Here is a 16,588-nt window from a genome sequence, read left to right as displayed (position 1 = left end):
TGGCAACACTGGATCCTTAACCCACTGAGAGAAGCCGGGGATCGAACCCACATCCCATTGATACTAGTTGGGTTCTTAATCCACTGAGCCACAACAAGAACTCCTAACGTTAAATCTTTTTGTAAACTTTATAATAAGCTAGATTGATTAAACATTCAGAAAAAGAAAATAATTGGGAAAAGAAAAAAGTCTTTCTCTCTCTTCATCAAATCTGACAACAGATTCACACAATCCTGTGCTGAGTGGTCACATTTTCCCCATTGCTTTATTCCTAAGCTAAGAAGTGACTTTAAGAATCAGTTTGAACTCCCTCGTTTCTCATAGTCTACAACTTCCTATTTACATTCTGACAAATGTTAGGCATCCTATGTTAGGCCTACTGCTATGTAGGATTTTATTATACTAAGCAGGCTTGAAATTTGAGTGCCTTGTAAATATTAATCACAGACTAATGAACAGTAGGAGACTTCAGAATATCAATCTGTACTAGGGGGAAATTTTGACACTACTTCCTACCCAATAAATCAGTAGTGAAAAATTGAAGGCATTCTCAGTGCATCTGCTTATGTAGATAGATCTCTAGTCCTAAAGGAGCATGCAGCCATGGATGCCAAAAAAAGAGGCAATTTGATCATCCCACATGGAGCTTTTGCATTTTTAACCAAACCATTTTTTAAAAATTTAATTACCTCCAAAAGAGGCTGGATTGCATCACAGAAAACTTGAGTGCATTCTTCAGTATCAGAGTTAAAATGGTTCGAATAGTTAGAGCTGGTCTTATTCTCCCTCTTTGGTGTGCAAAAACCATCACCCAAGGGAGGAGAGATGCAAGTTAAGAGGGGAGCTGAAATGTCAAAACTTGTTGGCTTAGTCCATTAACATATAACCACTATTGTATATAAAATAGAAAACTAACAAGGACCTACTGTATAAAGCAAGGAGGTCTACTCAGCATAATCTATATGGGAAAGGAATCTGAAAAAAAGTGGATGGGTGTATATGTATAATTGAATCACTTTGCTGTGCAGCAGAAATAACATATCATTGTAAATCAACTATACCACACTAATTTAAACAAAAATAAAAACATTCATACTACTGATTTTGCCTCTGACTACATTGTACAGTACAGTACATGAAGGGAAAAAAAATGGCATCTTCCATAATAATTCCTAATTCCATAACTGTTAGCAGACACAATCATTCTCTCCACACTTAACACATTCTTAATGAATGTCACTGAATGCAAACACATCCCTTTACAACAGCTGCAGTTCATTATGTATTAAGACATGATGAACAGGTATGAGTGGGTAGTGATATTTAGGATTTTATGATATGTTTGATGCTGATAACACAAAAATAAAATGAGTCTTGTTTTCAGTTTGCATATTTACTTTTATTCTTTAATGCTCAGGTAGCATTTAAAATCTGCACCAAGTATAGATATTTTAATAGCAACATTTAAGAATGATTGTTAATATAAATGTTTCTTCAGACCATTGAAATCAGGACTGAAATTTTATCCTGAATAGAAAAGCATGAGCTTTGTTTACTGAAAGGACACAAACAAGTTACCAAGGATACAAGAAAAGAGAAAGATTCAGGAAATCAGCCAGAAATGGTGCATGTCATTCTGAAACACACTAGAAAGATTATTTTTTTAAGTGATCACTTTATTCTACTTCAAGTATATATAGAAAAACTAATAGTTACTGAAGTAATAATAATATAGCAGAACACTGTAATTAAACATTAATTGCTCACAATTTTTCAATTTTTAAACACTGAAAATTTCTAGACTCACTGAAAGAAGGAGAGTTATATTGACCTCCATTATATTGCCAATTCTTTGTTTTTAGTAATGGTTTAATAAATATTTAAGCAATCTTTTTACAGGAGTAGCCCATTTATGGTATCTTTTCTTTTGCATATAACTTGTATTCTTTCCAGTGACAACAAATAGTCCTTTCACAAATGTTCAAATACACCTTAAATTATAATACTGTTTCTTAATTATATGTATGCAATAACATAGAAGCAGTTACAGTTATATGTCCATTTCAGTAAAATAATGTGCTTATGCAATCCATGCCTTCCTCAATTACAACACAAGATTGACTTTTTGAGACCATTCATCTTATTTTTTTCCATGATATTAAAGGTCTGAGTTTATTTATATTTTGAGCTTTCCATGTACTTATATTTGAAATTTTAAGGATCTATACCACTGAATGCACCATATTTCTGTATTGCATATGGGAATGGTCTCTTTTTTATAAAAATAAAACTTTGTGTAAAAATGAGCATACAGAAAATGAATTACACAGGTGACAGAAACTGTCTGTCTGTAGAGTTTGTTTTGTTTTGCTTTGTTTTAATACAGTAAAGGCATCTTAGCTTAATTTAGGAGCACTGTGAATGTAACAATATTTCTCTGGTCTTATGTTTAAGGAACTTCTGGAAATATTAGAAAGTTCATTAATCAATATTGTTAACAAAAACAAAAGTCCTTTACAAGTCTGTGGCCAATATACATTTTGGATATAATTGTGTATAGTGGTTTCTATCTCATTTTATCTTATTTAACCTACTCATTTTTGCTGGGAGACCACTGACATTATAGATCAAGGATTCAAAATATGTTTACCTCCTCAAAAAAAAAAAAAAAGAAAAAACATTTTTTGCAACATGGATGGACCTAGAAACTATCATTCTAAGTGAAGTCAGCCATACAATGAGACACCAACATCCAATGCTTTCACTAACATGTGGAATCTGAAAAAAGGACAGACTGAACTTCCTTGCAGAACAGATGTTGACTTGCAGACATTGAAAAACTTATGGTCTCCGGAGGAGACAGTTTGGGGGGTGGGGGGATGTGCCTGGGCTGTGGGATGGAAATCCTGTGAAGTCAGATTGTTACGATCATTATACAACTACAGATGTGATAAATTCATTTGAGTAATAAAAAATTAAAAAAAAAAACACACACACAAAAATATATATATTTACCCTTGTCACAGGGGCTTCTGCTAATTTATAGTTAGCATTTAGGATAAAAAGTATGGAAGTAATCAAAGAAGGCACCAAGACACAGTTAAGATATATTTATTTTTAAATTGAATTTAGTAGACAAATGCCATAAATCTCCAAAGTTCATCATTGTCTAATATGAAATGACCAATAAAATGCAGATATATTACTAAAAATTATAACAGTATTTGCATGGCAAGGATGAAATTTTTAAATTGTATTTAAAATGTATAATAATTGTTAAAACCATAACGGTAGTTAATCAAGGTGATCTTAAAATGTGATAAATAGAAGTCAAATAGTTCTATACTTCCTCAAAAAGTCTGCATGTATTGCAGATTAAAATGAGAAAAAATATGGATAATTATCTAAATAGTGATGAATTTCAGAGTTATTTGATGATTATAAAAATAGAAGAAGTGAGTGAAAGATTTATATATACATGTATATATATTCAAAGCTTTTGTGCTTGTTGGTTTTACTGGCAGCTAACTAAGCTTATTTAATATCAGAAAAATTAGAGACATGCAAAATAATGTTTACTTTTTCACCCTCCATGGTAAAAGTAAAATACGTTGCTCCAATTAACTAGATATATCACTTTTAATTGTTTTCCTTTCTAGGACATGAGTTATGATTGTTTGGCTTTAAGGAGAGGATGATTTAGAGAGGGGAAGAGGGCAGCATGATGTAAAATTAATTCTCACAGGATTGGGACAAAAATTGCTGCCCAGCCTGACAATTAATGCCTGGACTGTGTGGTCCCTTCCACCTGCCCCAGCACATCTCCTTATGGTGGTGACCCACCTAGAGCTCCCTAACTCTGTTTTTCCTCTTTACAGGTTTGGATTTATCCTTCATAAAGATGAAGCTGCACTACAAAAAATTGACCTTGAAACCATGTCATACATCAAGACAATCCACCTAAAGGACTATAAGTGTGTTCCTCAGTCGCTGGCGTATACCCACCTGGGAGGGTACTATTTTATTGGCTGCAAACCCGACAGCACTGGGGCGACTCCACCGCAGCTCCTGGTGGACAGTGTAACTGACTCCGTCATTGGGTTCAACAGTGACGTGACGGGAACCCCGTACGTCTCTCCAGATGGGCACTATCTTGTCAGCATCAATGACGTGAAAGGTCTTGTGAGGGTCCAGTACATCACCATCAGAGGAGAAATACAGGAGGCCTTTGATATTCACACAAACCTGCACATCTCTGACCTGGCCTTTCAGTCATCCTTTACAGAAGCCCACCAGTACAACATCTATGGGAGCTCCAGCACACAAACGGACGTGCTCTTTGCGGAGCTCGCCTCTGGGAAGGTTAAGATGATCAAGAGCCTTAAGGAACCGCTCAAGGCTGAAGAATGGCCTTGGAGCCAGAAGAACAGACAGATCCAGGACAGTGGCTTGTTCGGTCAATACCTGATGACCCCTTCCAAGGACTCTCTGTTCATACTAGATGGACGACTCAATAAGTTAAACTGTGAGATCACGGAAGTTGAGAAAGGAAATACGGTCATCTGGGTTGGAGATGCCTAGGAGCGCTGTTAAATAATTACTGAAGAGCTTTCCAGTACACTGCACTTCATCCATTGTTTAAATTTATAGCTTAACTTTTCAAGTTTACAACCTAATCAACATAAGTTACTTAGTTGGCCCAAATAAAATAGAAATCATTTTTTGGGAAAGACATACACAAGTAGTAATATTGGTTGTTAGAAGTATTTAACACAATATTTAATGAGAAACTACATCAGTCACAAGAATCAAACCTATAGTTATGTTTTACACTGATAAAATAGAAATTTAAATACTTAAAAATAAATCAACTGCAGGGAATTTGAAATGACTTTAAGCACCATTTCATTTTGAGGGTGATGTATCTATTTTTATCTCTGTCCTTTTGGTATGCTTAAACCAGAAGTAAAAGATGTTGTGAAAACTTAAAATTCTTAATTCAAAATATTCTGTCCCATCCACTGTTTATAATCTTTTGTGCCTTGAAGGGAATGTCACAAGAGGAAAAGGAAGGCTGAAAGCTTCATATTGAACACCCTCATAACTATAAATTTCATGTAATTAAAAGAGAAAATTTAACATCTCTTGTACCAAATCCAGCCTTCAGTTATTTGTTTAACCCTCAATAAAATACCATTTGAAGGCATAAGTTGGCCTTAGGTTGTACACAGGTGACAAACTCTATTTGACATTCACTGTCTAATCTGCAGCATGCTATGGAAAATGGGGAGGAAAGGAGAAAAAAATATGGTAAAATGTTTGCAATGTATTCTGGACTCATTTTGCTTTCAATCACTAGAGTGCGTTATATTTTTAATGCAAGTTTGTGTGGGATGTCAACTGCTTACAAATGTCTATTATTAGTGCAATAGATTTGTTTCTTTTCATGTAGTCCAGTGTTACATCAGCAGGAAGTTTCATTTCTGAAGAAGCATTATTTGTGTCTGCTTAGAGTAAACCACATATGGGGAAATTAACAACAGGGAGAAAAACTGACTAGAGAACTGGTGAGTGTCAGTGGTTTAGGAGAATTGGTAATAGAAATTGGGAACTAGGGAATAGCTCCACAGTGGTGAGTAAAGATGTACTTCTCCATTTCCTTTGCTATTTAAATATAGTCCATCAAAAGACTTCATTCATTAATAACTTTCCTAAATGACTTCTGTTTAACTCCTACATAATCCTTAAATGACTTTCTCACTAACTGTGTGCTGTAGTTTGCAACCTAACTAATCCTCTTATTCGAGCAACTACATAGAAGTAAAAATAATGGCTTTTCTTTTTCAGGGAAAAAAAAAAAAGCCAGTAGAAGTGGATTGAAACTAGAGAGTTGGCTTATTGAAATAAGGAGATAATTATCCAGGCTTAAAGTAATACCTTACATGTTTTGAGAATCATTTTACTTATTTTGGTTTTCTTGTTGCTAAAAATGCTAAGGAGCTGTTGAAATGACCTCCATCTACTGAAGGTGATCCAATAAGGTCTTTTATTAAATACAAATTTTACTCAATTTTAAATTGTGTAAAACTGCTTAGAAACCCAAAATTTTATAGTGTGTAATATCTTATATGTATATAGCATCCTGAGCTGTGTGATACAATAGATTTCTTCCTAGCTTAAGGAAACATTATGGGAGGTAGATTTAATAAAGAACAGAAATCAGCTTAGGTTTCTACTTATCTGCTTTCCTTTCTAGCAATTTTCTCCCTTGTGACCATGAACCACATAATGTATCTGTGACCTAATTATTTAATGTGAGTCTATCTCATACATCCTTCTTTGGTCGTTTACACCATGTAGATGCTGTGTCTGTAGACTTTGCTTGACAAAAGGAGAATAAACCTCTTACATTTTAACCTTTGAGAGTTCAGTGTTTTAATGTGCATGACCAAATTTTTGTTTTGGTTTTTCCCCTAAGTGCTTCAAATACAGTCTGGTGTTCTACACTGATGGAGTAGAGTAGAGGGCAGATAAAGTGAAATCAATCAAGAAAAGGCAATGCAGTGTTCTTACATCAATTTGAACTTGCTATATACTTACATAGCCATGTTTAAAGCAAGATATTTATCCTGTCAATGTGTCTATTTCTTTAGAATCCTTCTTTTGGTATTAAAGAAATTAGTGTCAGAATGGAACATGAAAGCAGACTCAAATTAATCACACAAATACTGAGCTGCTCTTTAATATTATCATATTTAAAATATTGACATTTGCGATTCATTAAAAAAGAAGGAAATTTCATTGCATGTTATTTTAAAAGGTGGATTTTTCTTTTTCAAAAGATGGGGAAAAAAGTAAGAGCTGACATATAGGGCATCAACATATACACATCTCGATAGAAGTATGTTGCAAATAATGATCTCATCAATAATGGCAGTATGTGTAACAATTGAAATTTAAGAAAAACTTAGGATAAAATGGTGAGGTCCCTGCTCTAAAAATAAGCTCTAACATCAAAGAGTAGATTTTTAACAGGCAAGATAAAGTAGTAAATTTGCAAAACCAAAAATGGAAATAGGATGTGGGAAGGTCCTTGGGAAAAACCGGCTAGAAAAACTAAATATATATGCGAAGAAGGTCACATAGATAAATCAAGAAAAATAAGTTATGACCAGATTTTCCAATGGAGAGAAGTGAAAGATGAAATGAATTTAAAGAGTTTAGACTTAATTGAGACAATAGGAACTCAATGATAATTTATAAAAAGAGAAATAGCAGTGAGAACAACACTTTCAAAAGGTATTATTTTCTAATGGAATGAAGATTTAACTGAAAGGAAATTAGAGAAAGAGGCATCAGTTTTGAAGCCTCCGCAAAAAAAAAAAAATGTAAGTTTACGATATTTGAAAGTAGATAAGACAGGACGTGTTAAAGAACCATACTTGAAATGGAAGCTGAATTAATATGGATCATAAAAAGAGCCACACACCATAAGGCCTCAAATACAACATCAGTGTCAGATACAATATCGATAAAGAAAGCCATGAAAGAGAACATACTTAGGTGAGAAAAGGAAGAGTTAGATAAACAAATTAAATGATAATATTCAGCAATGGAATATATTACAACGAATCATCATTGTACATGGCAAACCAATACAACCTTCAGGATTTAGAATACCTTCTGTTCAATGATGTAAATGCAAAATAGAAGTTCTTTTTAAAAAATTGCCATTTTAGAACATTATCACCTTTAAGACTCCCACTCAAAAGTTCTTCACAGTTTTTTTTTTTAATAATAAGTGAACTTGACTGGATTTTATGTTAAGCATTTAAGATTTTAGAGGGTGAAACAATATGTTTAATCATATCTGACAGCCTATCATATTATGTAAATTTTTAAAGTGAGAACATTTTAGGAAAAATATGGCTATCAAAAAAGTAATACAGCTCTAAAATAAGATGAACATGTACACCCCAATGTTACAAACTTAAGAACCCATAAAGGGTCAGTTGTTTTTTTTTTTTTTTTGGTATATTTGGTTTTTTAGGGCCACACCCACGGCATATGGAGGTTCCCAGGCTAGGGGTCGAATCAGAGCTGTAGCCGCCTATGCCACAACCACAGCAATGCAGGATCTGAGCTGCTTCTGTGACCTACACCACAGCTCACAGCAGCCAGATCCTTAACCGACTGAGGTTAGGGATTGAACCCGCAACCTCATGGTTCCTAGTTGGATTTGTTTCTGCTGTGCCATGATAGGAACTCCAACGGCCACTTCTAATGTCACTTGTCTGTTCATCTACCATTTAGTTGCTCCTATGAAAATGGGTAAAGAGAATAAAAAGCAGGACCTTGGTAAAAGGCTATTTTCAATTTTCTTCCAAACACATTCTAGTATAATTCACATGAAATTTCATGCACAGAAATATATTCTGAAACTCATGCTACAGAAATTCATGTCTTCAGTCTTGAGTTATGATAACTTTTCCCATCCTCCTGAAAGACTATATCTTACCAGAACATGTGCACATGGTTTTGTTTTTTGGGTTTTTTTTTTTTTTGCACTTAATAAATGATATAGTCCTATTAGTAAATGGAAGAGCACACATATTTTCAATAATATTCATCAACAAAAAATTCCTGTCTCTGTAGAATATAATGGGCTACTGCACAGCTATTTTATAGCTAACAGTTGGTGAATTAGAAGTTTTTACCACTTTTTTATAGTAGAGTTCAGTTATGATACTATTCTCAATGTTTTGTGACTTGTGTTCAAGGTCATAATTAAATTTTGCATGTAGTACAATTAGGCTGAAACTGAGAAAAGAACAGACTTAAATATCAGACATAATCTATTGTAAAGTCTGATACATATTTCCAAGACTATCTCTACAAACTCATTTTGCCACTTTTAAAAGAAGACTCAGAATTGTCTAATGTCAAAGGAATATACTATTATTTCAGTTGGAAACATGTTCATGTTGTTCATGTGTATATATTATTTTAGCATTTCCATGAGAAAGTACACTGATTTTTACATCTGCATCTCTATACTTCATTGATGTTACAAAGTCCAAGTGAAAGTTTCCTGATAATCAAAGAAGGGACTCTACATACATGAAAACGTATAGGTATGACAAACGGATAATCACTGATTACTATTCCCCTGCTTACCCACCTCTCTTCAAATCAGTTTTGCTCCTAATTTAAGGGTATGGACTTTGCTCAGAACTATTAGCAAAGCATAGCAAAACATTCAACATTTGGTTTTGTGAATAAAGTATTATTCATCACTTTCCTTAGATTGATAGGCATCATTTGGATACATTATTTTCCTTTAGAGAAATAATTATTGTAAGTTAAGGAAAAGTTAATATATCAATTAGATTAATAATATTAACATATAGTAGCTTGATTTTGTATACTTTTAAAAATTTGATCGTTGACAGAAATATTATATAATTTCATTTTGTTTATGCTAGTGCAACTGTGCCATACACCATAAAAAGCAGCAGTTAAACACCTCACTGGTGTGTATGTGTGTGCGTGTGTGTGAATGTGTGTGTGTGTGTCAATAAGGGCATATTCAAAAATGGAAACAAATCTGGGTATCGTGGAAAATTAAATCTTAATATTCAAACATATTCTATTAATATTTTAAAATCTGTTAGATTAAAAGGACATGTTTCTACAATATTATCTTAGCCTCTTTACTGAAAACTCCATCTTGTCCTGCTTTACTTTATCTCATCTTCCTGCTTGAAATACAGCCCTAGTGCTGGTGAATGACTTCAGCTTAAGAACAAAGACCTAAAGGCATAAGTTATTCATAGGGTCAGCTGAATGAGGGCATAATGCGTTGGTCTAGGGAGCACCTGTGCAGATTGGCATGCCATTTGCACAGCATGATATGTCCTCTTAAGAATGAGAGAAAGAGGAATCTCATGGCCCCAAGGGGTTTTTGAGGGGTCATTAGCAGGATATGCATTAACAAGGAGAACCAAGATGCAAACCTAGGAAAGCCTGGTCGCTGAAGATAGGCACACTGTCTGCAGAAGCACAATGGTGATTCTCTAGATGCTATGCATAGATAGCTGAGGCCAACCTTCCTGAAATGCTAATGATTGTTAAATGCCTAAAGGTCAGAATAAAAGCTTAATCATCAACCGGCTATATGACTTTTAAAATAACTTAAAAAAACCTATATCCTGCACCTATAACCCCCTCCTCACTTGATGTAATCCTCAAGAACACAATAAAAGCAGTGTAGTTTCTTGAGGCTGTGCTCTTGGTCCCTGAGACCTCAAGTCCCCCGATTCCCATCTTTACTTAAGATAAATGTCTCTGTGTCTTGTTTTATGTTAACTTTTTTCCTTAAGTTTCACAGCACCCTTTCTTCAGCTCCATCCTGCTGAGCTGATCTTGGCATATATATGTGCATACATGTGTGTCATATACACACATATATGTATTTTTTAAATAAATACTTTTTATGTAAGTTAAAAGAAAATAGGACAAGATATAAGCAATAATAATGTATTTTTTAATTGCGTAATAGTCCATACTGTTGATTTGTGTGTGTGTGTGTGTTTGTGGGGGGGTGTCCAGATTATGGTCTGTTGTCACTTGATTTTAGTCTCAAGAAATTTGTTTAGCATTTTTGTAACTGGGCTTGCTATTGAGAAGTTTTCCCAGTTTTTGTTTATTTTGGAAAGTCTTCAGTTCACCTTTATTTTTGAGAGGTAATCTTGCCAGTTAGAAGATCTTTGACTAAAAGTTTATTTTTTTCTTTTAGAAATTTGAACATGTCATCCCATTAACTTCTAGTCTTCATTTTTCTGATGAGAAATCTGCTGCAATTCTTACTGGTGTTCTCATGTTTATGATGCATTGTTATTCTCTTTCTGCTTTCATCATTGTCTATTTGTTTTTCAGTATTTTAACTATAATATATCTGGTCTTAGATCTCTTTATTTGACAGTCTGGTCCTTATTGAACTTCTTCAATGTGTTTTTATTGCTTTTCATCATGTTTGCATGTGTTCAGCTGCTATATTTTATTTTATTTTTTTACTCAAGATATTTTATTACAATTATAATTGTGTAACAATCATCACAAACCAATTTTATTGTGTTTCCATCCCAAACACCAAGCCCATTTCCCCCACCCCCCAACCTGTCTCCTTTGGAAAACATAAGTTTTTCAAAGTCTGTGAGTCAGTATGTGTTCTGCAAAGAAGTTCATTGTGTCCTTTTTTTTTAGATTCAACATGTAAGTGATAACATATGACCTTGGTGTCTCATTGTCTGACTGATTTCACTTAGCATGATGATTTCTACGTTCATCCAAGTTGCTGCAAATGCTGTTATATTTCTTTCCTTTTAATGGCTGAGTAATATTCCATTGTATATATTACCACGTATTCTTTATCCACTCCTCTGTTAGTGGACATTTAGGTTGTTACCATGTCAGCTATTGTAAATTGTGCTGCAATGAACATTGGAGTAAATGTATTTTTTGAGTATGGTTTTCTCTGGATAAATGGCCAGGAGTGGGATTACTAGATCAAATGGTAATTCTATTTTGTTTCTTGATGGTAGGTTTATTCCTAAGTATTTTATTCTTTTTGATGTTATGGTAAATGGAATTGCTTCCCTAATTTCTCTTTCTGATCTTTAGTTGTTAGTATATAGAAATGCAGTCAATTTCTGTGTGTCAATTTTGTATCCCGTGACTGCCAAATTCATTGATGAACTCTGACAGTTTTCTGGTAATTATATTTTAGGATTTTCTAGGTATAGTATCACATCTTCTGCAAATAGTGACAGTTTTATTTCTTCCTTTACAATTTGGATTCCCGTTATATCTTTTTCTACTCTGATTGTTGTGGCTAGGACTTCCAAAACTATGTTGAATAGTAGTGGCTAGAGCAGACACCCTTGTCTTGTTCCTGATCTCAGTGGGAGTTCTTTCAGCTTTTCACCATTGAGAAAGATATTAACTCTGGGTTTGTCATGTATAGCCTTTATTATGTTGAGGTAGGTTCCCTCTATGCTAACTTTCTGAAGGGTTTTTATCAGAAATGAGTATTGGATTTTGTCAAAGGCTTTTTCTGCATCTATTGAGAGGATCATTTGGTTTTTATTCTTCAGTTTGTTAATGTGGTGTATCTCACTGATTGATTTGTGGATATTGAAGAATCCCTGTATCCCTGGGATAAATCCCACTTGATCATGGTGTACAATCCTTTTAGTGTATTGTTGAATTTGGTTTGCTAGTATTTTGTTGAGGATTTTTTCATCAATGTCCATCAGGGAAATTGGCCTGTAATTTTTTTTTTTGTGTGGTATTTTGTCTGGTTTTGATATCATGGTGGTAGTGGCTATAGTTTGAGAGTTTTGTGTCCTCTGAAATTTTTGGAATAGTTTCAGAAGGATAGCTGTTAGTTCTTCTCTAAGTGTTTGATAGAATTTGTCTGTGAAGCCATCTGGTCCTGGACTTTTGTTTGTTGGAAGTTTTTTAATCACAGTTTCAATTTCAGTACTTGTGATTGGTCCATTCATCTTTTCTATTTCATTTTGGTTTAGTCTTAGAAGATTGTACTCTTCTAAGAATTTGTCCACTTCTTCTAGGTTGTCCATTTTATTGGCATATATTTGCATGTAGTAGTCTCTTATGATCCTTTGTGTTTCTGTGATGTTGGTTGTAACTTCTCCTTTTTTATTTCTAATTTTATTGATTTGAGTGCTCTCTTTTTTTTTTCTTTATAAGTCTGGCTAAGGCTTTATCAATTTTGTTGATTTTTTCAAAGAATCATCTTTTAGTTTCATTGATCCTTTCTTTGTTTCTATTTCATGTCTTTCTGCTTTGATCTTTATGATTTCTTTCCTTCTGCCAACTTTAGGTATTTTCTGTTCTTCTCTCTCTGGTTGCTTTAGATGTAAATTTAGGTTTTTTATTTAAGCTTTTTCTTGTTTCCTGAGTTAGCCTTCTATTGCTATAAACTTCCCTCTTAGAACTGTTTTTCTGCATCCCATAGGTTTTGGGGTGTTGTGTCTTTGTTGTCATTTGCTTCTAGGTATTTTTTTAATTTCCTCTTTGATTTCTTCAGTGATTCCTTCATTGTTTAGTGGCATCTTGTTAAGTCTCCAAGTGTTTGTGTTTTTGCAATATTTTTCTTATTGATTTTCAGTCATATAGCATTGTGGTTGGAAAAAATGCTTGATATGATTTCAATTTTTTCAAAGTAAACAAGGCTTTATTTGTGGCCCAGTAATTGATCAATCCTAGAGTATGTTCCATGTGCACTTGAGAAGAACGTGCATTCTGCAGCTTTTGGATGGAATGTTCTATAAATATCTATTAAGTCCATCTAGTTTAATGCATTTTTTAGGGCCTGTGTTTCCTTGTTGATTTTCTGTCTGGATGACCTGTCCATAGCTGTAAGTGGGCTGTTGAAGTCACCCTCTCTTATTGTGTTATTGTAAATTTCTCTTTATAATGTTGTTAGCAGTTTCCTTATATATTGAGGTGAACCTATGTTGGGTATGTGTATATTTACAATTGCTATATCTTCTGCTTGCATAGCTCCTTTGATCATTATGTAATGTCCTTCTCTGTCTCTTATAATATTCTTTATTTTAAAGTATATTGTGTCTGATATGAGTATTGCTACTCCATCTTTCTTTTGCTTCTCATTTGCATAAAATATTCTTCTTCCATCTTCTCACTTTAAATTTGTACGTGTCTCTAGAAGTGAAGTGGATCTCTTGAAGACAGAGTATACATGGATCTTATTTTTGTCCATTCAGCCAGTCTATGTATTTTGGTTGAGGCATGTAGTCCATTACATTTAAGGTAATTATTGATACATATATTCTTATTGCCATTTTATTAATTATTTTGGATTTGTTTTTGACGATATTTTTTCTTCCCTTTTTCTATTGTTCTCTCCTCTTGTGATTTGATGACTATCTTTAGTGTTGTGTTTGAGTTACTATTTCTTATTTGAGTGTATCTACTGCAGTTTTTTGTTTGCACTTACCCTGAAGTTTTCATATAGGAGTGTATCATATATATATGATTGTTTTAAGTTGTTGGTCTCTTAATTGCAAGTGCACCTCCAGTGTCCTGCATTTATACCCTCCTCTTCTCACAGTTTCTGATTTTGTAGTGTATTTGTGTGTGGATGATTTCCTGCCTTTACTGTATATGCCTTGGTGAGTCTTGTCATTTGTTGCATGTTTGTTTCTAGACTTTTATTTTGGACTTTTATTTTCCACCTAGAGAAGTTCCTTTATTATTTGTTGTAAAGCTGGGTTAGTGGTGCTGAATTATCTTAGCTTTTGCTTGTCTGTAAAGCTTTTGATTCCTCCTATTTCTCCCTCAAATCTGAGTGAGACCCTTTCTGGGTAGAGTAATCTGGGTTGGAGTTTTTCTCCTTTCATTACTTTGAGTATATTTTGCCATTCCTTTCTGGCCTTGAAGAGTTCTGCTGAAAAACCTGCCAATAACCTTTTCCAGGTTCCCTTGTATGTTACTTGTTTCTTTTCCCTAGCTGCTTTCAATATTTTCTCTTTGTCTTTAATTTTGGTCAGTTTGATTAATATGCGTCTCATGGTCTTCCTCTTTGGGTTTATTTTATGTGGAATGTGTTGCATTTCCTGGATTTGAGAGAGTGATTCCTTTCCTATATTTCCCATAAAGTTTTCAGCTATTATATCTTCAAATATTTTCTCTGGGCCTTTCTCTTGCTCTTCTCCTTCTGGCACCCCTGTAATACAAATGTTGATGTGTAACATTGTCCCAAGTTCTTTTATATTGTATTCATTTCTTTTAAATATTTTTTCTCATTTCACTTGCGTAGCAATAATTTCCACCATTCTGACCTCCACCTTTCTTATTCATTCTTCTGCCTCCTCTATTCTGCTGTTGGTTGCTTCTAATGAATTTTTTATTTTGGTTATTTTATTTTGCATCTCTGCTTGCTTAATCCTTAAATCTTGTATTTCTTTGCTAAATGTTTCTTGTAATTTATAAATATTTGCCTCTGGTTTATTTCTGATATCTTGAATCATCTTTACTATCATCATTCTAAAGTCTTTTTCATGGAGGTTGATAATTTCAATGTCATTTAGCTGTTTTTCTGTGTTTTATTTCTTGCTCCCTTATCTAAGTCATAATTCTCTGCCTTTTCATTTTGTATAGATCTTTGGTGTGGTCTTTTTGCAGACAATAAGGGTGTAGCCTCTCTTGCTTTTGATATCTGCCCCCTTGTGGCTGAAGTTGGTAGAGGCACTTGATGATGGGAGTGGCTAGTGCCTGCCTACTGGTAGGGGGACATGATTTTTAACTCTCTGGTGGGCGGGGCTTTGTCTCTGGGTGAGATTAGAGGTGGCTGTGTGCCTGGAGGATCTTTAGGCAGGCTGTTTGCTGATGGGTGGGGCTGTGATCTAATCAGGATTACTATTTGGCCTGGGACTCCTCAGTGCTGATGGGTGGGGCCAGATTTTTCCAAAATGGCCACCTCTAGAGGAACACACGTTGATGATTATTCCAGAGAACTTTGCCTCCAATGTCCTTTCCCCACAATGAGCCACAGTCAACCCCTGTTATCCCAGGAGATACTTCAAGAACTGCATTCCGGTCTGACCAAGATTCCTATGGAGTCTCTGTTTTGCCCTGGGACCTAGTGCATGTGAAAGCTTGAGTGTGCCTTTCAAGAATGGGGTCTCCATTTCCTCAAGTCGCATAGAGCTCCTAGGCACAAGCTCTACTGGCCTTCAGTACCAAATGCTCTGGGGGTTCCTTCTCCCAATGCCAGATCCCCAGGCATGGGGACCTGACATGGGGCTCAGAACTCTCTCATTGTGAGTCTCTGTGATACAGTTATTTTCAAGTCTGTGGGCTGCCCACCTGGTAGGTATGGGGTTGCTTATATCCATGTAATTGTCCCTCGTACCGACTTGATGTGGCTTCCTCTTTGTCTTCTGGAGCAGGATATCTTTTTTGATAGTTTGCAGTCTATTTGGTTGAAGGCTGTTCAACAATTGGTTGTAATTCTGTTGATTTCATGAGAGGAGGTAAACTCCATTCTTTCTCTTGCACCATCTTAATCCCATCTCCCCAGCTATTATTATCTTAAATAACATTTCCCCTCTTTCCTGCTTTCTCTGCCATCCTCATGTTATATCCATTGGCATGATTAATAATGTCACATACTTTTCTGAAAATTAGTGCATTCTTTTTACTGTTTTAATCTTTTCTGGAGAAGGGATTGTATATTCTTCTTCTTCTTTTATCTTTAATGACCTCACCTATGGCATATGGACGTTCCCATGCCAGGGATCGAATCTGAGCCAAAGATATGACCTACACCTCAGCTGTGGCAACACCAGATCCTTTAACCCACTGCACCGGCCCAGTGATTGAACCTGCACCTCTGTAGTGACCCAGGCTGCTGCAGTCAGATTCTTAACTGAGTGCACCACAGTGGGAACTCCTGAAATGCATATTCTTTATCCATCTGTCTTCAAGCTGGTTGATTCTTTCATTTTCTGATTCTAGTATAATTTTGAACCACTCT

The 16,588-nt window shown here is 34.8% G+C and overlaps 1 protein-coding gene across 4 annotated transcripts in view; it reads left to right on the top strand.

Moving 5' to 3' along the window:
* The window catches only part of FSTL5 (follistatin like 5), a 788,662-nt gene extending 782,246 nt beyond the window's left edge, over positions 1-6,416 (top strand). For all 4 annotated transcript variants that reach the window (XM_021101310.1, XM_021101309.1, XM_021101308.1 and 1 more), the window contains one exon: positions 3,879-6,416. In XM_021101310.1, coding sequence (XP_020956969.1) covers positions 3,879-4,581 — 703 coding nt within the window. In that variant the 3' untranslated portion in view covers positions 4,582-6,416. The remainder of the gene's footprint in view (positions 1-3,878) is intronic.

This window comes from Sus scrofa, chromosome 8, assembly GCF_000003025.6.
Source record: "Sus scrofa isolate TJ Tabasco breed Duroc chromosome 8, Sscrofa11.1, whole genome shotgun sequence".
In the NCBI taxonomy this organism is placed as follows: domain Eukaryota; kingdom Metazoa; phylum Chordata; class Mammalia; order Artiodactyla; family Suidae; genus Sus; species Sus scrofa.
The sequence above is the reverse complement of the archived record's forward strand: the minus strand, read 5'-3'. Positions and strand labels throughout refer to the sequence as shown.